At 53.9% G+C, this 21,759-nt stretch overlaps 1 protein-coding gene across 12 annotated transcripts in view; it reads left to right on the forward strand.

Annotated features, from left to right (window-relative positions):
- The window catches only part of SCN5A (sodium voltage-gated channel alpha subunit 5), a 94,374-nt gene that overhangs the window by 57,634 nt on the left and 14,981 nt on the right, over nt 1-21,759 (forward strand). For 7 of the 12 annotated variants that reach the window (XM_045436533.1, XM_045436531.1, XM_045436526.1 and 4 more), the window contains 7 exons: nt 758-931; nt 2,160-2,516; nt 6,048-6,494; nt 7,788-7,949; nt 10,457-10,577; nt 11,498-11,652; nt 19,602-19,775. In XM_045436533.1, coding sequence (XP_045292489.1) covers nt 758-931; nt 2,160-2,516; nt 6,048-6,494; nt 7,788-7,949; nt 10,457-10,577; nt 11,498-11,652; nt 19,602-19,775 — 1,590 coding nt within the window. The remainder of the gene's footprint in view (nt 1-757; nt 932-2,159; nt 2,517-6,047; nt 6,495-7,787; nt 7,950-10,456; nt 10,578-11,497; nt 11,653-19,601; nt 19,776-21,759) is intronic. The other 5 variants (XM_045436528.1, XM_045436525.1, XM_045436524.1 and 2 more) reach the window with 2 other exon arrangements.

The following is a 21,759-nucleotide window of genomic DNA, read 5'->3' on the forward strand; positions in this document are numbered from 1 at the left end:
CTGGAGACTTTCTTCAGGAGGCAGAGGCGGTTCCTCTAAATCTTGAAGCACAACACTGAGTTCATTTCCTGCTTCTCGAAGGTACTAGCTACGTGTCCCCGAGCACATTACTTAACCTCTCTGGGTTTCCGTTTCCTCGCCTGTAAAATGGGGATAATGATACTTTCCTCGTCGGGTTGTTGGTTGGGTTAAAAGGAGCGTTCCAGCCCGGGGCTGGCACATTGTCAAGGCCTCAAGAAGGGGGGGGGGGTGCTGGCTGTTACTGCAGTGACGAGAGTTCAGTGCGTGGACAAGGCAGAGCAGGAACAGCAGGGGCAAAGGCCCCGAGACATGAGAGCCCTGAGTGTTGGCGGGAATGCGTGTACCTGGCCCTCGCGGAGGGAGAGCACTTCCGGCGGTGACACGGGCTGGAAGGTGTCAAGCTGGGTGGTGTCACCCCCACCTCGGCCTCCCCTGCCCCCAGGTGCCTCCTAGAGCTGTGAGTCTGCCTAGAGCCCGAGGCGGGCCCGGCTGTTTCTGAGGGCCAGGCCAGCGGGTCGCGGGTGGTGCGCTGAAGAGGGAGCTAGGGCCGCAGGTATCCCCGAGGGGCTGGGCCGTGGCCGAGCAAGCACCCACTGGGAGCCGGGTACAGCCAGAGCTGGCAGCCCGGGTGGGGGGGGTGGGCGGGGCTGCAAGAGTCAGAAAGCAGGGCGCCCCTCCTGGCCAGAGGGTCTTTCCAGCCCAAACACTGGGCACCCCGATCTGTGTGCCTCCCCAGGTCTTCACGGGGATCTTCACGGCAGAGATGACCTTCAAGATCATCGCTCTGGACCCCTACTACTATTTCCAGCAGGGTTGGAACATCTTCGACAGCATCATTGTCATCCTGAGCCTCATGGAGCTGGGCCTGTCCCGCATGGGCAACCTGTCAGTGCTGCGCTCCTTCCGCCTGGTACCCGGCTGGGCCCGCTGCAGGGGGGTGGGGTGAGGGCCCGGGGCACTGAGGCCACCCCACCCCCCGAGCTCACCACTCAGTTTCCCCATCGTGCCTTCACCCAACAGCTATTTGCTGGGTACCCCAGCGCTGGTGACGTGGGGGGGTACAGAGAGGGGCAAGATCGGAGAGGTTCCTCTGGGGGGACTATTGGGGTGGCCGTCCTGACGGCTTGCAAAGCTCTTTGTGGCTCACCGTGCCTCCTTTAGTCCTCATAGAATCCCAGGACAGGAGCTAGTATTACTGCATACCCATTTCACAGATGAGGAGAGCAAGGCTTAAGTGAAACGAATTTCCCAAAGCCACGTGGCAAGGAACGGGTGGGAGCCGGGTCTGCCGACAGCTCCCCTGGGGCTCTGCCCTCCTGGTTTCAGAGTCAGCATGTGGGAACCTCTAATGCACATACAAATCATCCGGGGATCTTGTGAAACCACAGACACTCATTTAGTAGGTCTAGGATGATGCCAAACTGCCGGTCTGTGGACCACTCTGAGTGCAGAATGCCTGAGACGTCCACGCAGGGGGCTGGAGGAGATCAGGGAAGGCTTCCTAGAAGAGGTCTGGGCAATGTTGGGTTCACTGGGGGCTTGGAAGGCAGGATGGTAGGGGCAGTCGAGAAAGCGGAAGCTAACCCCGACTCCACTGCCGTGATCCGATGGACGCAGGCAAGTTGCTGCACCTTTCAGGGTTGGCTTCTTCATCTGTCAAGGGAGGTAAGTGCCGGCCTCCTGTGGTTATCGGGAGCTCCGAGTGAGGTGAGCCATCCTAAGCACGGGCCTGGCACAGCAGCTTTCCAGTAAGCGCTAAGCGCCTGCCCCCTTTCTCCGTGATAACTGAGAGGAGAGAAGGTTGGAGGCAGTTGGGCAAATCAGAGATGGTTTGACCTGATGAGGATGAGTCGGTAAGAGGAAGGACATTCCATGCTGGAGGAATCTACTGGGAAGTTCCTGGAAGGGAAGCTGGTGTAGGGACGAAGAGTAGGGCTGATGGGGGGGGGGGGGGGTGATCTGGACACGGTGACCTGACTCCCAGAGCAGCGCCCAGCGAAGTTGCCCTCAGGCTGTAGAGAGGAACAGCAGTGTCCGCTCTTGGGGAAACGTGCCCACAAGCTCCCTGGGTTTTCAGGCGGGAGCTAGTGGGGCAAGGGTGTCCGTGGGCAGCGGGACAACGACGCCTCCCTCCCCAGCTGCGTGTCTTCAAGCTGGCCAAGTCGTGGCCCACGCTGAACACCCTCATCAAGATCATCGGGAACTCAGTGGGGGCGCTGGGGAACCTGACGCTGGTGCTGGCCATCATCGTGTTCATCTTCGCCGTGGTGGGCATGCAGCTCTTTGGCAAGAACTACTCGGAGCTGAGGCACCGCATCAGCGACGCGGGCCTGCTGCCTCGCTGGCATATGATGGACTTCTTCCACGCCTTTCTCATCATCTTCCGCATCCTCTGTGGGGAGTGGATCGAGACCATGTGGGACTGCATGGAGGTGTCCGGCCAGTCGCTGTGCCTGCTGGTCTTCTTGCTTGTTATGGTCATTGGCAACCTTGTGGTAAGCTGGCCGCACATACACCACACACACACACTCACCCGCCCGGTCACCCACCTGTCCATTCGCTTAGCCTTCCTTGCATCCATCCACGCGTTCACTCGGCCTTCCGTCAAACCGTCCATCTGTCCATCAGTCTCGCATCATCCCTTTGCCCATCCATCCCCCTCTTCGTTACCTATCCTTCCGTCTGTCTCCTCGTCCACCTACGCGCTGATCACCAGTCCATCGACTCACTTATCCGCTCGTTCTTCCATCCCTCTGCCCGTCCGTACACCTCCCGACCCAGCCACCAATCTACTTACCAGTCGCCCACCCGCCAACTCGCCCGTCCGTTTGTCCACCTCTCTGTCAATCTGTCTACCCAGTTACCAGTCCTATCTATTCATTCACTCCTCCGGCCATCCCCACTTCCTCATTCTTTTACCCCTCCACTCCTCTGCCCATCCAAACCCATCCATCAACCCCTATTCGTTCATAAACCCACACGCACACCCCTACCTATTCATCCACCCACCTGTCCATCCATCCGTCACCCACATTCTTACCCTCTTATCTGTCCCTCCACTCATTAATCCACCCCCACATCCATCTGGCAACGCACTCATCCACTCACTCATTCACCAGTCCTATCCGTCCACCCATTATCCATCCAGCTCTCTCCTTTCTCACTCACTGATCCATCCATCCATTCACATCACTTTTCATTTGCTTTTTCCTTCAGTCACCCACCTATTGACCTGTTTATTTACTATATACTCGTTTTATATCCATTAACTTATTTATTTATTCATCTACCCACTATTATATTAGTTATTTACGACCAATGATGTATCACATCGTTTTTCAGTTCAGCCTCACAGCCATTTACTGAGCCCCTGCTGCATACAGAATACTGCGGCAGATGCCGTTGGGCATGCAGAGGTGAATGTGGCCCTGACATTGCCCACCGACGGGAGAGTGGGGAAGTGGAGAGTTCAAACAGGCCGGAAATAACTGTCGATCTGGTTAGAAGGATCAGAAGCATTAAGGAAGAGCCCATGGGCACTGACCCCCTCCAGCAGGGGAAATCAAGGAAGGCTTCCTAGAGGAGGATTTGGAGCAGACCTGACAGGTGATGCTAGAGTGGGAAGGAGCAGAGGGAATAAAGCACAGGTGTAGCAGGTGGTGGCCCAGGTAAGGCAGGGCCCATGGGAGCTCGTATGTCATCCTGGGTAGCTATGCTGGCAGTCCCTGCTACCCTGTCATGAGGGACCCAGGCCTTTGTTCCCATGTCCACCTGTCTGTCCTAGAACATGTGCTTCTTGCCTTGTATCTTTAAATGTGGGGGATTCTGGAGTTGAGAGAGATCAAAATTCCAAATGCCAGAGAATGAGCTCTGGAAGAGGCAAGCGAGCGGTTCAGGAAGAAGTCACTGTCCACTGCGGACATGAAGCTACCTGCCTGAGCACACAGGTGGTCCGTACGTGCTCAGACATCACACCCGCACGGTCTGACTCCTGCTGTGTGGGCCGTGTAGACTCACAGTATAGGGCTTGTGGTTGGCTCAAGTACCGTGGGCTGTAGGCTCCAGAGCCCTTCCCCAAGCCTGCCGGCTTTCTCCTCCAGTGTGCCCTAACCATGCAAGGGTGGGCCCGGCTCAGGTTGGGATCAGGCTTCCCCCAGCCCCACAGGTGGAGCCCAGAGAGGGGGCAGGGCATCGGTGCACAGCGCACCCCCCTCCTTTCCTTCTGCTGGCCGCCCCTCAGGATGGAGCCTCACTGAGCCCTGGCCCAGCCCCGGGGCCACCAGACTGTGTATTCCAAGGAGGACGCGGGTATGCCAGGCTCTCAGCCCGGGGCCAGGCCCGCTGCCCTCACACATACAGCCCTGCGATTTCCTAGCGGATCTGCCTGGGGATGAGAAGATTAGAGGCCGCTGGAGGAGGGAAGCTAACGCAGCCCACACAGCCCCCACCCTGGTCGCCTCAGGAATTGGGCCGCTGCCGGGCGTGGGTGGAAGCGAGATTGCCATTGAAATGGGAAGTCATGATCAGGCAGGGGCTGGGGAGCGGCAGCGTGATTGACGGGGAAAGCACTGGAAGAAACCAAGCTTCAGAAGCAGGCAACAAGGGAGGACCTGGCGCCTGGTAAGGGTGGACAGGGCTGCCCAGGCACCCCCCCCCCCCGCTGCCCCCCAGCCTAGACCCCAGATATCTGGAGGCGAGGCACGGGGGAGGGCAGAGGGTCCGGGCTGGGCAACTGGGAGCAGAAGCAGGCCAGGCCTAGGCCAGTGTGGCCAAGGCCAGGGGCCAGGCCAGAGGTCAGTGTAGACAGCAGCCCTGAATCACATCACGTGCCCCACCCCCCCCCCAGGGGTGACATGAAAAGGGCTGCCAGGTGTCAAAAGTGATCATGTCCCCATGTGGAATGCCAGATCCTGCTTCTCAACCTTCCCGTACTGTCCTTGTGAATGTGGACTCCTTAAAGACGTGTTTCTGACTCCCGGCGCTCCAACTTGACTGCTGCTTTCTTCAGAATTCTCATCCCTAGCTCTCTGGCTGGCACGAGGCATGTCTTAGGGGCTTGTGAGAAGCTAGAGAGGGGCCCAGAGTGGGTTACCAGTGAGAACTGCACACACATCGTCACACAGCTCCCTGCCATGGGGGCCCCCGTTGAGGGAACTCCCTTCTGGGGGCAGCTGGGAGGAAAAAGCACCAAGCCCCCCCCCCCGCCCCGCCCAGGTGGGGAGGTTGTGTCTCTGGCCTGTCAGCCTGATGACACGCGTGGGAACAAGCCCACCACCATTTTCACTTACCCTCCACGAGGCTGGGAAATGGACCCACGGCCACCCTCTTGTCACTCAGCAAAAGTGCTCTCTTTTTTTTTTTTTAACAAAAGCTAAAGCTTTGCACTCGCAGGATGGTTTAACAGCGAGCCACAGTCCAGACCATGCAAAGAGAGACGGGTTTTGCACACCTCACTTAAGGAGCCTCTTAAGGACACAGGTCCTTAAGCAGAAGCCCCAGATTTTCAGGTGTCGAGCCAGTTCAGGGGCCCGTCACCAGCCCCTCCTTCGCCAACAGATGTAGAGGTCCCTTCCCAGGAAAGTCTCCGGGAATTCTAGACTGCTTCCGGGTGGGATTCTGTCTTGTCCCTGGTGATCCCAGACTGGATCCCACTTCCCAGGGAGCAACGCTGTGCCCCTCCTAACCCCACAGCCCTCCCTTACTCCCAAGGTAGCAAGGCCCCGTCTGCAGGCCCCGTCTGGATGAAGCCATGGTCCTCCCATTGACCCTGGGCCAGATATGCCTTCAACTCAGACTGTATCCGAGCCCTTGGGAAAAGGGATGGGAATTGGTCTTTCATTTATAGCCAAACTCACTATGTCCAAGACAACTGGAGCGTTAGGATGAGGGCCCAGGGCTCGCGCCCAGAGCTGTTTGCCGCGGCAGTCCTTAAGGTCTTTCGGCCTCAGTTTCCCCATAACGGACCCGAGGCCAAACGCCTCTAGTGTGGTGCCCGCCTCGATGAGCCGGATCTGTTGCCTCCACAGGTCCTGAACCTCTTCCTGGCTTTGCTGCTCAGCTCCTTCAGTGCAGACAACCTCACGGCCCCCGACGACGACGGGGAGATGAACAACCTCCAGTTGGCCCTGGCACGCATCCAGCGCGGCCTGCGCTTCCTCAAGCGGACCACCTGGGACTTCTGCTGTGGGCTCCTACAGCGGCGGCCTCAGAAGCCCGCGGCCCTTGCCGCCCACGGCCAGCTGCCCCGCTGTGTGGCCGCCTCCGGCTCCCCACCCCCACCGCCCCCAGAGCCAGAGAAGGCGCCTCCGGCCCGCAAGGAGACGCGGTTTGAGGAAGACAAGCGGCCAGGCCAGGGCACCCCGGGGGATACAGAGCCTGTGTGTGTGCCCATTGCCGTGGCTGAGTCAGACACGGACGAGCAAGAGGAGGAGGAGGAAAACAGCCTGGGCACAGAGGAAGAGTCCAGTAAGCAGGTGAGTGCCCCCCGCCCACCTGTGCAGCACCTGCGCGTACAGGGCCCAGGGCTCTGCTGTCCAGGGATCCCAGCCTCGCTCAGAGCAGCTGCCCCAGCAGGAATGGGATGGAGGTAGACGACAGGCCACTCCCAAAGGGCAGCCTCACACAGGGGTGCTGAGGCCAGCGGTCAACCCTCTCTTCCCAAGCCAGCCCGGAGGGGACCTAGGGACAGGCTGCTGTCCATCATTCATCTGATGCTAGCCGTGAGAGCTGATCGCACGGAAAGGGGAACCAAGGCACGGCAAGAGAGAGGCTTGCTAGGAGTTCCTCATGCACCTGTGACAGAGCCAGACATCCTGGACCCCCGACCGGAATGTCCTAGTGGGGAAGGAGTGCAGTCTCCTGACCTCGCCACTGCCCTTTCCCCTCCTCCCAGGCCCAGGGCTAACTCTGAGATTTAAAAATAAGCCTCCCTGAGATGGCAGGTGTCAGAGACAGCACTATCTTATCTCCCAACCTGTTATTTTTAACACTTAGGACCAGAGTCTGGACAAAAGAGACGGTGCCCCCCGCCCCCTCAGTTTTCCCGTGGCCTGAGCCAGGCTCAGATGGCTTCTCCTTAGGTCTTCAGGTCAGACAGTGAGTGGTTCTCTGTCCGGTTGGGCCCGTCCTGGCTGCTTCATTTAGGCCTGCCCTGAGCGGCTTTGCTGTGAGGAACAACGGTTCCCCGTGTGTAGAAGTGAATCTGAGGCTTCGGGCTAGCTTCCACAGCTTTCTGCCTCCCAGCAGTCCCGGAGGCCAGCTTCCGCCCCTTGAGTCAGACCAGGCTGGGGGACAGTGACAGTATGAGTTGGGAGAGGGCAGTGTGGGTGTTGCCAGGACCACGGCCTCCAGTTATCTCCAAGATGCTCCTTTTCCTTTTCCTTTCCTTCTCTTGAGCCTGTTGACTCTGGCTCCCTGGGGTGTGTGTGTGTGTGTGTGTGTGTGTGTGTGTATGTGTGTGTGTGTGTGGAAGGAGTGCCGTGGGAACTCATGGGAGAAGTCAGCGTATCCTTCCTAAGTGGAGTCGCCAGCATTTTGGAGCTGGGCATCACAGCCCAGCTGCACCCTTCCAGGGAATGGGAGGAGGGGGAGATTTATGCCAGGCTGGCCAGGAGCCTCCCAGCGGCCCGCTTCTGGCCCTGGAGGCCCTTGATCTTCAATGAGAGGAGGCCCCATGAAGAGGGCAGGAGGCAGTGTTCCAGTCGAGTAGGCAGGGCCCTGGAAAAAACACTCTGGCTGGGTGGCTCACGGGCTGGGGGTCTCTTCAGCAGGAATCCCAGCCTGTTTCCGGCAGCCCAGAGGCCCTCCCAAAGCCCAGGGCCTGGAGCCAGGTGTCAGAGACCCCCTCCTCCGAGGCCGAGGCCAGTGTGGCTCAGGCAGACTGGCGGCAGCAGCGGAGAGTGGAGCCCCCGGCCCCAGGGTGCAGTGAGGTAACGCACACCTTTGTCCCTGAAGCCGGCCGGGTGCTGCCGCTTGGACTGGAGCCAGGCCATGAGAGGCCCTGGCACACGCCTGCATTTGCTGGTGGGAACCGTAGCCGCTGTCACAGGCAGTGTGGGAAACCCGTCGGCGGAGGGGAACGTGGGCAGGTCGGGGGAGGGATGGCTTGGGGCCCAGGGCTTCCGGGAAATTCTGGAAGCAGCCAGCCGAGACCCCTGATGCAGGACTAACCCTACACCTCCCTGTGTTCACCCCTCCTCACTCGGTTCCTGTGCTTTGCTCCTCTCTGCCAAACGTTTGTCCTATGAATTACCCCATCCCAGGGAACTTCAGGGGGCCCTGAGAACAAGTTCTTGGCACATTGCCCACCCTCCTTGACACTGGCAGGAGCCCTCTGGTTTGCCACAGACCCCACTTGCCTGATTTCATTCCAGCACCTGCCTGGCCCCTGTAAGCATTGGAGTCGGCAACCCCTGAGCTAAGGGACCATGGCTCTGCCCACTACGCCCCCGACCCTGCACACCCACCCCCACTCACCACGGAAGGGGGAGGTCAAGCGTTCAGAGACAGCGCTCCGTGGCTCTTGCCCTGCAGCCTGGCCCTGGCCGGCAGTTGTGACTTGCCCCAGCAGAGCACTGCCCATTTTGCCGGGTCCCCGTCACGGGATGGGCTCGTGGGAGGCCTCGCGATCATGGTCATCTTTGGAGCACGAGCGCCCGCTACAGTCTTCACCCTGACGGTGCAGGTCGCACTTCTCCCCTGGAGGGTCTGACACAGAAAGGCACCTGGAAACAGGAGGGGCACAAAAGTCGCAGAGAAGGGGGGTGGGGGGGCTCTCGTACTGGAATGTTGAAACGTCTTCCTTTCCTCAAATCAGTTCGTGGTGGGACCCATCAAAGGGAGAGAGAAGTGGGCTGGGTTTTCCTGGGAGAAGGACCCCTCATGTCACCTGCGGCGGGGTCCTGAAGGCTTGGCTCCCACCGGATGCCCCGCGGACTTTACGCAGCTCCGGTGTCGGAAAAAGTAGCCCAGAGACCTCCTCGGGCTCGTGCCTTTCCCAGCTCCGCTGCATAGTGAAGCTGGGGGCAGAAGGAAGAAGCCCTCCAAGGCACAGGGACCCCAAAAGGGCCACGGCTCCACCCTACGCCCGGGCCCTCTCGACTTTCCCACCAGCGTCCAGCCCTTCCCCATCGCAAACACCAAAACTTAAGAGGACTGTGAGAAACCAGAGGAGTGAGTCATGGGAGGAAGGGAAGAGGAGGCAGCTTCAGGAGCAGAGGCAGGCCCGGGAACTCAAACCAGCTCATCTCCAGGCGGAGCTGGAGATGCGGGCTTGCCCACGTAGCTGGCGGCGTAGATGGGATCCGAAGCCACTGAAGGCTTCCCTTCCTTCTCAGAAGCCCCTGCCTCGGCCGTGCCATGGTGGTCTGTAGAGCGGGCTCCTAGAAGCAGAGTCTGAGACAGGTTTCCTGCGCAAATGATTTACCGAGGGAGCGCCCTCAGAGAAGCCGATAGGGAAAGAAATGGGAGAAGCAGGGTGAGGCCAAGGGAGAAAGAAGCTGCGAAAGGCCCGTGCTGGATTCAGGCCTCAGCCTGGTCCGCTGGGAGCCCTGGAGCATGAGCTGCACGTGGCCTTGTCCCACCCCAAGGCAAGGGGCTGGCCTTCTGTGTTCCCATATCGGTGCAACACTGTCAGCCGCCCTTGGCTTGGGCTGGAGCCCCCACGCCATTACCAGGGACGGCCGCCCCCGGCTGAAGACCATGCTCTGGAGAAGGAGCCAGCTAAGCAGCCGGCGTTCACGGTGCCGTGGCTAAGAGGGAACTGGGCAGGGCACCAGCAGGCTCCACTACTGCGCCCCTGCACGCTGGAACCCACACGAGACTAACACAGACACTCACCAGGGCAGGCTGCGTGCACATGCCCGGCTATAATCAGGTTATGCAAGGTCAGGGCAGCAGAACCCCGCCTAGCGGGGCAGGGACGTTTCCAATCTCTTCTTGCTTTTACTCCAGACTCTCCCTGTGAACTGGGTGAGAAGTGCGGGCTGGGTTGCTGGCCTGTTCTCTGCGTGTCTGACCCCACACCTGTATGTGCCTGTGCTCCTGGTCCTGACTCTGTTCCCCTTGTGGCATGTCTGTTGGCTCTGTGTGCCAAGCCACTACCGTGTATCCTTGGCCGGATGTGTCGGTGTTGCTGCCCGTGTCCGTTTGTTCCCAGCTGGATGCATTTCCCGTCCCCAGTGCCTTCCCTCCCCACACACCCCCTGCACCCCACACTAGACTCCAGCACAGACTCAGGACCCCCAAGGGGCCTCAGTTCAGCCCGGGGCAGGTCCCCACCCACCCACGCACCCTGGGCTCAGATTTCCAGGGTGTGTAATGGAAAGTAGTCTGGGCACCTTCCCTTAGGGAGCCCCCGGCTGCCCCAGACTCTGGGCTCCAGGCTGGAGGCTTCCTCATGGCCCTCACCCACCCCACCCCACACCCCTGCCCACAGACTCAGGAGGACAGTTACTCGGAAGGGAGCACAGCAGACATGACCAACACTGCTGACCTCCTGGAGCAGATCCCTGACCTGGGTGAGGATGTCAAGGACCCAGAGGACTGCTTCACCGAAGGTACTGCCCGGCGTGGCCCTTCGCCCCGGCCTCTGCCCCGCCCAGAGGGCTACTGGACGACCAGTAGCAATTTGGGGCCAGGGGCCATGTTGCTCCGCACCCTGTCCCTGATGCTTGCCCTCTCTACCCCATTCCTCGTGACCCCAGGGCCCCTCCTCGTGCCCAGGACTTGAATCACGGCAAGTCTGCCCGCGGAGTGCTGGGCTGGGCAGTGTGGGTCAGCGGCACCGAGGACCAGTGACGTTTCGTTGGTAGTCGTAGTGACACTGTGTTGGTAGCACGGCAGGGACGCCATCGTCTTCACCTGTGCCCCCAGGTGGGCACAGTGCCCGGCACGCAGTGGGCCTTCTGTGAATACCTGTGGGTGTGACCTGTGGCCATGCTGGTCGCCGGCGTCTGTAACTCTATGGATGGGTGGTGTATTCGCCAGGCGGCTGGGGCTAAAATGAGAGCTCGCCCTCCACGGGGCCTGTCATCTGGGGCTTTCAGTGAGCGGTCTGCCCTTCCCAAGGTTCAAAAACTGCAAACATGGACAAGGCCCAGGGACAGAGCGCCCCAGAGCACTCCAGGGGTTCGGGAATATTTCCCCAGGGGGAGAGTTTCCCAGATGAGCAGAGGAGAAGCAGGAGCCCATCCCAGCCCCAGCCTTCCCCCCACCCCAGACCTGCCAGGCCCTTTAGCCACTCACTGGGTGCCCAGTCCACGCGGCCTTTCCCTGGAGTTCCTGCTGAGCGTGGGCCCCGAGGGCAGCACCACGGTGCTTCCTGCCGTCCACCACCCCCGCCCGCCCCGTTCATTACTCCACATCATACCCTCTTTCTCTCAGTCACTCCTTCCACCATCCGACCTTCCGCCATCAGGCGTGGGCATTGGCAGGCCCCCGGCCTGGGCCTGACCCCGCCCCCTCCCCACCCCCGCAGGCTGCGTCCGGCGCTGTCCTTGCTGCGCCGTGGACACCACGCAGGCCCCGGGGAAGGTCTGGTGGCGGCTGCGCAAGACCTGCTATCGCATCGTGGAGCACAGCTGGTTCGAGACATTCATCATCTTCATGATCCTGCTCAGCAGCGGAGCACTGGTACCCTCCTGGGGATGCAGGGTTGGGCAGAGAGGGATGGAGGAGGGGAGGAGGGCGGGGAAGGGAAGGCTCCCGCTGGAGAGGCTGGAGAGGAGACGGAAACTGGGGCAGAGCCTCTGCTGAAGATGTGCTTCCCCCGCCCCCCACCCCCCTTCCGGAGCGGGGGTCAGCCCACAAACTCCCAACACCACGGCACGTACGGAGGTCAGCGCAGGAAGGGCTCACAGAGGTCATCTTTCCAGACCCCTGTGTTCCACAAAAGGGGGGTGATTTGCCCCCAGTTCACAGCACCCAGCTGGCATAGGTCGCAGGTCACCAGCCTCCTACCCCCCAAGCTCCGGTGACACACCCAGCTGCAAACAGCCCCGTCAGGCCGTTTCAGTGCAGTTAACAATGCTGGCCGATGTGACACTGGTAGTTTCCTTATTCCACGTGTTCTAGGGCGAGAGGCCGTGCTCTGCAGTCTACACAGTATCACCTTGGATCCTGACAACAACCCTTTGTAAAAACGTTAAATGACTTGCCTAAGGTCCCACCTCACTCAGCAGCAGACGTGGTATTTGAACCCAGGCAGTCAGATTCCAGAGTCCTTTGTCTTGACCTTCTGTTCATTCAAGAGGCCTTTTCTAAGCTCTCCTTGTATCTAGGCCTATGAGCCATGGGGGGCAGCAAGAGGAGGAGACCCCAACCCCAGCCTCAGTGGCTCAGAGTCTAGTTGGGGAAACCAGATTCAGTAGGTTTGGGGTAGAGATCAGCTCCAGAGAGACAACGGAACAAGAATGGAGTAAATGGCTGGGAGGTCAGGGGGACTGGAGCGATCAGGAAGGTTCCCTGGAGACAGCAAGTGCAGCTGGACCGTGGAGGACAAGGAGGTTTGACCAAGCACCCGATTCTGACCTCTCAGTCCTTCTAGGAGGAGATGGGACAGCCCTGGAGAGAGTTCTAGAAGATGCTGGTGAGCAGGGAGACAGGTGGTCAGGCAGGCAGAAGAGATAGTAACTTTCCTGGCCCAAGGGAGGAAGCGCTTGATATTGCTGGGGAGGTGAGAACCCCATGGATGAGTAGCAAACAGGGAATGCTTTGAACTGTAGAGCGAGAGAGAGGGGCACTTTGACCCAAGGCTATGTGCCTCCACTCTGTGCTGCCTCCTGCGGGGGCAGGCCATGGGGAGGCACTGCGGCTGTCACTCCTAAATCTCTGGGCCCACCCCATTCTGTACTGCCCTCCCCTGTCCCAGAGTGGGCCTGGAGCCATGACTTGCAGGCTGCATGCTGTTTTACCATCGGCAGCTAGAGCCAAATCTCTGTAGGCTTCAGAGAAGGATGATTTGACAATATGTTAACGAGTTTTGTTTTTAAACAGCCACAAACAAGGGCAGCCAGAGCCATGTAGTCTGGGCTGTGGAGGAAAAACTCAGCCTGGCATAAGTGAGGAGGAGTTTTGGCAAGCAAATGGTGAATCTAATCAGGGTAGACAGCCAAGCACAGTTTAAAAAAAAACCACGTCGATGATATATTGAGAAAAAGAAGTCTGAGTGTGTTATTTAAAGTTATAAACTTGTTTAACAGAAAGCAAACTATATATCCCTTCCAAACTGTTGGAGGGAATTTTCTTTTAAAGAAAACAGAGCTCTTACAGCAAAAGATAGGAGAACAAAGAAGGAACAAGGAAACATGAAACCAGGAAACAGAAAATAATATGGCAGAGGCAAAATTAAACAGGTGCTTTAATAATAACAGTAACTGGATAAAATTCATCTTTTAAAAGGAAAGGACTCTGAATGGATTTCTTTTAATACTTATTTATCTATTTTGAGAGAGAGAGAGAGCACAAGCAGGGGAGGGGCAGAGAGAGAATCCCAAGCAGGCTCCATGCTGTCAACGCAGAGCCCTACCCGGGGCTTGATCTCACGAATAATGAATTCACGACCTGAGCCAAAATCAAGAGTCAGATGCTTAACTGACTGAGCCTTCCAGGTGCCCCTGAATGGGTTTAAGACAAAAACAGGGGCACCTGGGTGGCTCGGTAGGTTAAGCATCCGACTCCAGCTCAGGTCATGATCTCACAGTCCATGAGTTCAAGCCCCGCGTCGGGCTCTGTGCTGACAGCTCACAGCCTGGAGCCTGCTTCCGATTCTGTGTCTCCCTCTCTCTCTGCCCTTTCCCTGCTCATTCTCTGTCTCAAAAATAAATAAAAACATTTAAAAACAAAACAAAAAACCCTTCCACTATGTGTTTTTAAATGACAAACCAAAATGGTGTCACTCAGAAATATTAAATGTAAAATAATAAGATATATCAGGCAAATGTAAATACAATGACTGCAAAACTAGAGTGTTTTTGTTTGTTAACATTAAACAAGGTTTAACTCAACATAAGAAGCTTGAGATGAAACCAAGCAGATCCAAGCTATAATTAAAAAAAAACTATTATAAATATATTTTTGCTTGGGATTGCATAGCACTTATATCAAACAAAAACCATTAGAATAAAAAGACAAGAAAAAAGTGGCAACAGTGTAACAGTACAGGGAGATTTTACCACACTTCTATTAGTTCTTGACAAATCACATAGAAAGAACAAAACAATGAGAGATCTAAAATATATGTATATATAGTTAATTAATTTTATCTAACCTAATAATAGAAATAATAACATTTAAATAACACCCACTATGTACCAGACCCTGTTGTAAGCATTTTACAAAGATTCATTCATTTGATTCTCACAATAACCCTAAGAGATAAGTACTAGTATTAAGTCTATTTTACAGATAATGAAAGTGCTAGATATGGCAAAAATAGAAATAAAAAAACAGTAACAACAATAATCCTTAAAAGTGTAAAAGTCATTCTTAAACTTTGGGTCAAACAGAAAATAGTTTGGTGGTAGGTTCATCAGTGTTCATTATATTAATAAGTAAGTAAATAAGTAAAATATAGAGGCTACTCATGGACCAAAGATGACAGTGTGTTGTAAATCAGAGATTATGATTCAACCAATTCTGTCTGCTTGAGATCTAGAAAAATAAGAAAAAAAAATAGAAGGAGAGAAAAAAAGCTGGCTGGGGGAATAAAAAACTAGAAAATAATAATACTGAGAGTACTGCTTATGGGATGCAGCCAAAGCTGTAATAAGAGGAAAATTCATAGACTTAAACACTTTTATTATTAAATAGAAAGAATGTAAATTGATTAATTATTTAACTCAAGAACTTACAAATATAACAACAAAATTATCTTAAGGAAAATGAGGAAATAATTAATAAAATTTTTAAAACAAATTAATCAGAAAATAAATAATAAAACTGATATGAAATTCCAAAGCTGATTCCTTGAAAAATTAAAATAATAAAACAGATAAACCACTAGCTAATCTGATCCCTCACATCTCCAAGCATTAATTCTTCTGCATTCTCAAGGAAGAAAATAATTCCAATCCTATTTAAAATATTCTAGTGTGGGGCACCTGGGTGGCTCAGTCTGTTAAGTGTACAATCTTGGTTTCAGCTCAGCTCATGATCCCAAGGTCATGGGATTGAGCCCTGTGTTGGGCTCCACACTGAGCATAGAGCCTACTTAAGATTCTCTCTCCCTCTGCCCCTGTCTCCTGCTTGTGTGCTCTCTTTCTCTCTAAAATATAAAATAAAATAAAATAAAATAATAAAATAAAATAAAATAAAATAAAATAAAATAAAATATAAAATAAAATAAAATATAAAAATGTTCTAGTCTATGAAGAAAGTCTATACATGATTTTTATGTAAGTTAAATAATGCTGATTTTTAAATACCAGTTTTCATACACCATATTTATAAATAGTGATGCAAAAATCCTGAAATACTTGCAAATAAGATCCAACAATATATTTTTTTAAGTAAGTACATCATAGCCAAGTATATTCTAAAATGGCAGAATAATGCCATACTAGGAAATCTATTTATAGGAATAGGACAGAGATGAAAACCATAGTTACCTCAATGAATGCCTGACTTTTAAAACTCTAGTAAGAATAGAAATAAAATATATTTCCTTAGTTTAGAGAAAAACTCATTCTCAAATTAGCTTCTATTATCATCATTAGTAGTAAAGCACTTGAAACATTTTTATTAAAGTCAGGACTAAGAAGATGATTTAACTAGTTTTTAGCGGTTGTTCCATTATTTAGTAATAATCTTGAAGCACTAGCTGCCCAATTAATCAATAAAAGTAAACATAAAAGATAAAAATTAGAAAATAGGAGATTTGGGGGCACCTGGGTGGCTCAGTCCATTAAGCAATCAGCTTCAGCTCAGGTCATGATTTCACTGTTCATGAGTTTAAGCCCCACATCAGGCTCTGTGCTGACAGCGTGGAGCCTGCTTGGGATTCTCTCCTTCCCCTGTTTTTCTCTGCCCCTCACCTGCTTGCACTCTCTCTCAAAATAAGAAAGAAAGAGAAAGAAAAGAAAGAGAAAGAAAGAAAGAAAGAAAGAAAGAAAGAAAGAAAGAAAGAAGAAAGAAAGAAAAGAAAGAGAAAGAAAGAAAGAGAAAGAAAGAAAGAAAGAAAGAAAAGAAAGAAAGGGAAAGAAAGAAAAGAAAAGAAAGGGAAGGAAGGAAAGAAAGAAAGAAAGAAAGACAAGGAAGGAAGGAAGGAAGGGTGGAAGAGAAAGAAAATAGAAGAATTGGAGTTAAGGTAGTCAAGTATAAAATAAGTTAAAATAATAGAAATAAATATAACCGAAGCATTACTTGTAGATAATGATTGCTAGAAAAATGTTAAAACCTATTACATGGCCAGTTATAAAATAAATACACAAAGAATTGTTGCTGCTGTTTTATTCTAACAGAAACCATTTAGTCATAAGTAATATTTCTGGAATAGTCCTTATTTGCCAGACATTGTAAACACAAAATAAGTGGGAATAAATATTGCATGAGATGTATAAGAGGTACATGAAGAAAACTCTAAAACTTAGCTAAGCAGTGCAGAAAAAGACAGACCAATAAATATACTATAAATATACTCTGGTCTTGGGTAGGAAGATTCCATGTTACATCCTAATGCAGTTAATGCATTAAGTGCAATAACGATAAGTTTGCAACATTTTTCAGGGAATTGGACGAAAGATTGCTACATTTTATCTTGAAGATTACTAAAAATGGCCAGGAAACTTCATATGATATTAATTCAGGACAGCACACAGAGAGGTTCAGTAAATTTAAGCAAAGACAGAAATGTAGCTTATGTGATAAAGTTGACTTCTAATCTGTAGATTGGAAGTGTATTCTTTAATAAAGCATCATAGCACTGACAAGCCACTCTGAAAAAAATATTAAAATGGATATTTGCTCTTCACCAAAATATATTGGATTTTTAAAGCTGTAATATAAAATAATGAAACTAGAAAGTTAAAAAGAAAAAAGAAGAAAAGAAGGGTCATCTTTTGTCCTAGCCTTAGACTAGGTAAGGGCTTTCTTAACGTGATACTGAAGGTTTCAGTAGGTGAAAATCATAATGAATGATATGATTACATTAGATATAATAATAAATGAAAATGAAGTATGGAACTTCAGTACGGTAAACAAAAATAAACAAGATCTTTTTTTATAGGTTGAATTTTTTTTGCTTTTTCAAGTTTTTATTTAAATTTCAGTGAGTTAACATACAGTGTAATATTAGTTTCAGTGTAATATTAGTGATTCATCACGTATATACGTGCTCATCACAAGTGCCCTCCTTAATCCCCATCGCCTATTTCTCCCATCTCCCCACCCACCTCCCCTCCAGCAACCCTCAGTTCGTTCCCTGTCGTTAAAAATCTGTTTCCTGGTTTGCCTTTCTTCCCCCTTCCCCTATGTTCGTTCATCTGTTTTGTTTCTTAAATTCCATATAGGAGTGAAGTCATAGATCTGTCTTTCTCTTACTGACTTACTTCACTTAGCAAAATACTCTCTAGTTCCATTCATGTCATTGCAAATGGCAGGATTTCATTCTTTTTTATGGCTGAGTGCTATTCCATTGTATAGATCTACCACACCCTCTTTATCTATTCACTAGTCAATGGATAAACTAAACAAGATTTAAAGGCACACAACTAGGACAAGTTGTATATAACAAAGAATAATGTCTCTGAATAAACCAGACACTCAAGTAAAAAAAAAAAAAAAAAAATTAGAGAAGATGAACAGGCAGGTCGCACAAGGAACACTGCCCATATCCAAGGAAATGATGTCAGCATGGCCAGTAATAAAATACACGAAAATGTAACAAATCGCAGTTTTCATGCCTCAGGCTAGGAAAAGTGACGAGAAACCCCAGCACTGTCAGTGGCGTGGGGAACAAAGAGCCAGCTTCCTGAACTGTGCAGGGAATGTCTATTGGCTTCCCCTGCTGGAGATCCTGTTCCCCATCTGTACCAAAAGTTCACCTTGGACCCGGCACCCCAATTCTGGACATGGATCCTCAACAGATAATCATTCACGTTGTTCGCTGCCATGTTGTTTCTACTAGTGATAGATTGGAAACAGCTGAAATGTTCGTTCATAGGCATGTGAGCTCAGTAAACAAGAGTTATGTGCAAATAATGAAACAGGATGCGGCCTTCTAAAAGAATGCTAGGTAGATACTGCAGGTCACATTACAGAGTAGGTAAACACTCACAAGAGATTGTTTAGTGGAAAAAGAAGCTTAAAAGCAGAGCATATCTTAGAAAATTGGGTGCTGTCATATGCACACAAATAGCGAGTGTTGAAAAGAATGTTCACCTAAATGTTAGCAGTGGTTACTGTAATGTCATGAAATCAGAAAGGCCTCCTGTTCTTCTTTACGATTTCTAAATTATTTAATTTTTTTAAGAAGCACGCATTTTTGTAATCAGGAAAACACACACACACACACACACACACGTACTTTTCATCTTGAACAACTCCCAGAGTCCATTTTGGGACCTGAGTTATCCTGTGTCCTGTCTACGCTGATTGGGCTAGCCATATAGATGCCTGGGCGGGGCACACCAGGGCTGACAGCGCTGGCCACCGGGGGCCCCAGTGACTCACTTGGGCCCCGCGGGCAGGCAGGGAGGCCCAGAGCAACAGGCGGAGGTGGCTCCCCGGGGCCCCCAGTGACGTGTTCAGTTGCCTAGACTGGGATCCCCCGAGCACACCAAGCGGGGACAGATGGGGACAGGAGGTGCAAGAGGGCAACTGGGACGGGGCAAGGGTTCCTCTGTTGGCTCAGGAAGCGGGGCTGAGGCGGGAACGAGGCGGTGGACAAAGGCACGTTCTAGAGTGTTAGGAACACTCTAGAGTGCTAGGAAGCGGGAGCTTCCCGATCCCCAGGATAATGAGTCGCGCATCCTCCAAACGTCTTCTTGACAAACCGCCTTCACCGGCGCTTACCGGAAATTTTCCTTTGGATCAGCTCTCACTGGCTTTTGTGTCTCTACATAAACGCATTGGAGAGAGAGACCTAATGATCGTTACCACTGGAAACCAATTTCATTTCCCGTGAAAAGTAGGTAACCTCGTAAACAGAGGAACGGCGCAGTGGAATGAAAACAACAAAGAGAGGGTTTACGTGCTCTCGGCCGAAGGGCCGTGGGCCGAGCCCGCGCCCACTCACGCTCCTTGTTAACACGGGGGATCAGCACGTCCGAGGAAGGTCTCCAAGGTGCGCTGGCTCAGAACTGAGCCTCGCTCCTCGGTGGGAAGGGAGAAGCCTTCTCACCGCACGTTGCGCCTTGCTGTCCACGTGCCCCCACGAGACCCACCCACGAGCCGCCGGCGGAGCGCGCGCTCCCGGGAGAGCGCGCGGATCCAGTCCAGCGTGATCACCCCGGAAGGGCCCCTCCACTACGCGTCTCCCCTCTGCTCCCGCCCCCTCGGGCCGTGGTGAGGGGAGGGAGTCGCGCGCGGGGCGGGATCAGCCGTGGTCTGGACGTCACGGGTGCCGCCCTTGGCCCGGTCTGCAGGCCTTCGAGGACATCTACCTAGAGGAGCGGAAGACCATCAAGGTTCTGCTGGAGTATGCTGACAAGATGTTCACCTACGTCTTCGTGCTGGAGATGCTGCTCAAGTGGGTGGCCTACGGCTTCAAGAAGTACTTCACCAACGCCTGGTGCTGGCTGGACTTCCTCATCGTGGACGTGAGTGTGGACCGGAAGGGACGGGAAGAGGGGAGCTCGGTTGCCAGGGTGGGAAGGAGCTGAAGCGGAGGGACGGAAGGGCAGAATGACAGGGCAGGGGGGGAGTCCGCAGGCCGACGCGGAGGCACGTGGCTGGGCCGCAGAGCAGGCCGAGGGGAAGGAGGCCACGCCCCCGTCGCAGGAGAGACCCAGGCCCCGCCCATAACGTTCCCAGTCTGGGGGGAATCGGAGCGTGGGTCTGGCCGTCAGCACCCCAGTTTTGGGAGACAGAGGAGCCGGAGGGGCGGGGGGGAAGACCGAGGCTTCTGGGGGAGACTGGACTCCCTAAGGGGGAGAGTGAGGAGCAGTCCAGGCAGGAGCGCGAGCCAGGGCAGGGGTGGGGCCCCCTCCCAGGAGGGCCGGAAGTCAGGGGGCAGACCAGCCTGTATCAGAGCCCCCGCTGCGCGTCTTGCGAAACGGCTGTCAGGGCCACTAGTTACGTCGCCGGTTCGGATCCTCTGCGCCCACACATGGTAGGAGGCCGTGTGCACAGAGTGAGCCAAAGGCCAGAGGGGACAGGGCCGGTGAAGGGATTGTGGTCAGGCAGCGGGGAATCCTCCGGGCTCAGGTAGAAGGTACCACTTGGGGAGGATGAGAAAGGGGTACAGGAAGGCAGAAAGCCACGAACGCTGGCTGAGGGGTTCTGGGTGGGTGCCCTGGACGATTGGGGAGGCGGGCACAGCTTCCCTGCCTGTCCCGGGAGGGCGGAGGGCGGGAGGCGCCACGTCTTCTGAGCGCCCGGTTGGCAGATGGAGCAGGGGGGGGGCCCTGCCCCACGGCTACCCAGGCCCCAGGCCGCTGCCGGGTGCCAAGCACGATACGTGCAGGGTCCCCCTGGGCTCCTGAGCACAGTGGCGTGTGAGAAGAGCCAGAGGGGAGCCCGAGAGCAGGGTGTGGAACAGCCTCGGGCCTGCACTCACTGAGGGCAGAGGGAACAGCCAGGGGCTCAGGTGAGGGCTCGCCATCTGGTTGCGGCGGGTACTACAGAACAGAAGGTGGGTCCACCTCCGAAGCCGAAGCCGGGTAAGAGCTTTCCGGAGGGCACCTGTGGCTCCTGGGCTTGGCCTTAGGCTCCGCCCACCAGCAGGGGCGGTCCTTCACGTGGCTGCAGAAGAGGCTCGGGTCTCTGTTCAGTCCCCCCACCCCACACCCCACTCAGAGGCCACAGGGAGGGACTCAGCCTTGCTGGGGGGCCGATCCGTGGGTGGCCGTGACAGGAGAGGCTCTTTGGGTCAGCGTGTGCATGGAGTCCTCAGAGCCTCCCTGAGAGGGAGGAGAGGGCCTGGGAGGCCTCCTGCCCCAGGGCCGTGGCCGGGGGAAGGCAGGAGGCGGTTTGCAAAGACTCCCGGGGAAGCCCACCAAGCCCCTCCCACCTGCCACCGTGGGGAGCTCAGAGCTGAGGCCAGGCAAAGGGGACTGTCAGGGCTTCTTGCGCAGTCCCAGAACTGGAGAATTAGCCTGCGGAGAAGGAAACTGAGGCGCACAGCAGAGAGGGGCCTTGTCCGAGGTCAAGGAGAAGGAAGTGGAGAAGGAGAAAAAGGAAGCGGAGAAGGAAAGGGGATGAGGAGTGCCGGGGCTCTGGCGAGGGGAAGGTGTAGATTACAACTTGAAATCGGCCGGCCAGGGTGGGTCCCCGGAGACGACGTTGGAGCAAACGTGAAGGAAGTTAGGGTCAGCCGGGCAGACATCTGCAGAACCTTCCAAGCAGAGGTTGGAGGGGCCGTGCAAAGGTCCTGGGGTGGGAGCGTGCCGGGCATACTCGAGGAACGGCAAGGGGGCCCGAGTGGCTGGAGCAGACTGAGTGGGGAAGGGAGGTACAGGAGATGAGGCCAGGCTTTAGAACGAAGTGGGAAGGCATTGCAGCGGCTCTGAACAGAAGAATGACATGTTCCTGAAGGAGCACAGGGGCTGGGGGGGAGGGGGGGGAGGCCCACGTGGAGGCAGG

The sequence above is a fragment of the Leopardus geoffroyi genome, chromosome C2 (genome assembly GCF_018350155.1).
Source record: "Leopardus geoffroyi isolate Oge1 chromosome C2, O.geoffroyi_Oge1_pat1.0, whole genome shotgun sequence".
NCBI lineage: Eukaryota > Metazoa > Chordata > Mammalia > Carnivora > Felidae > Leopardus > Leopardus geoffroyi.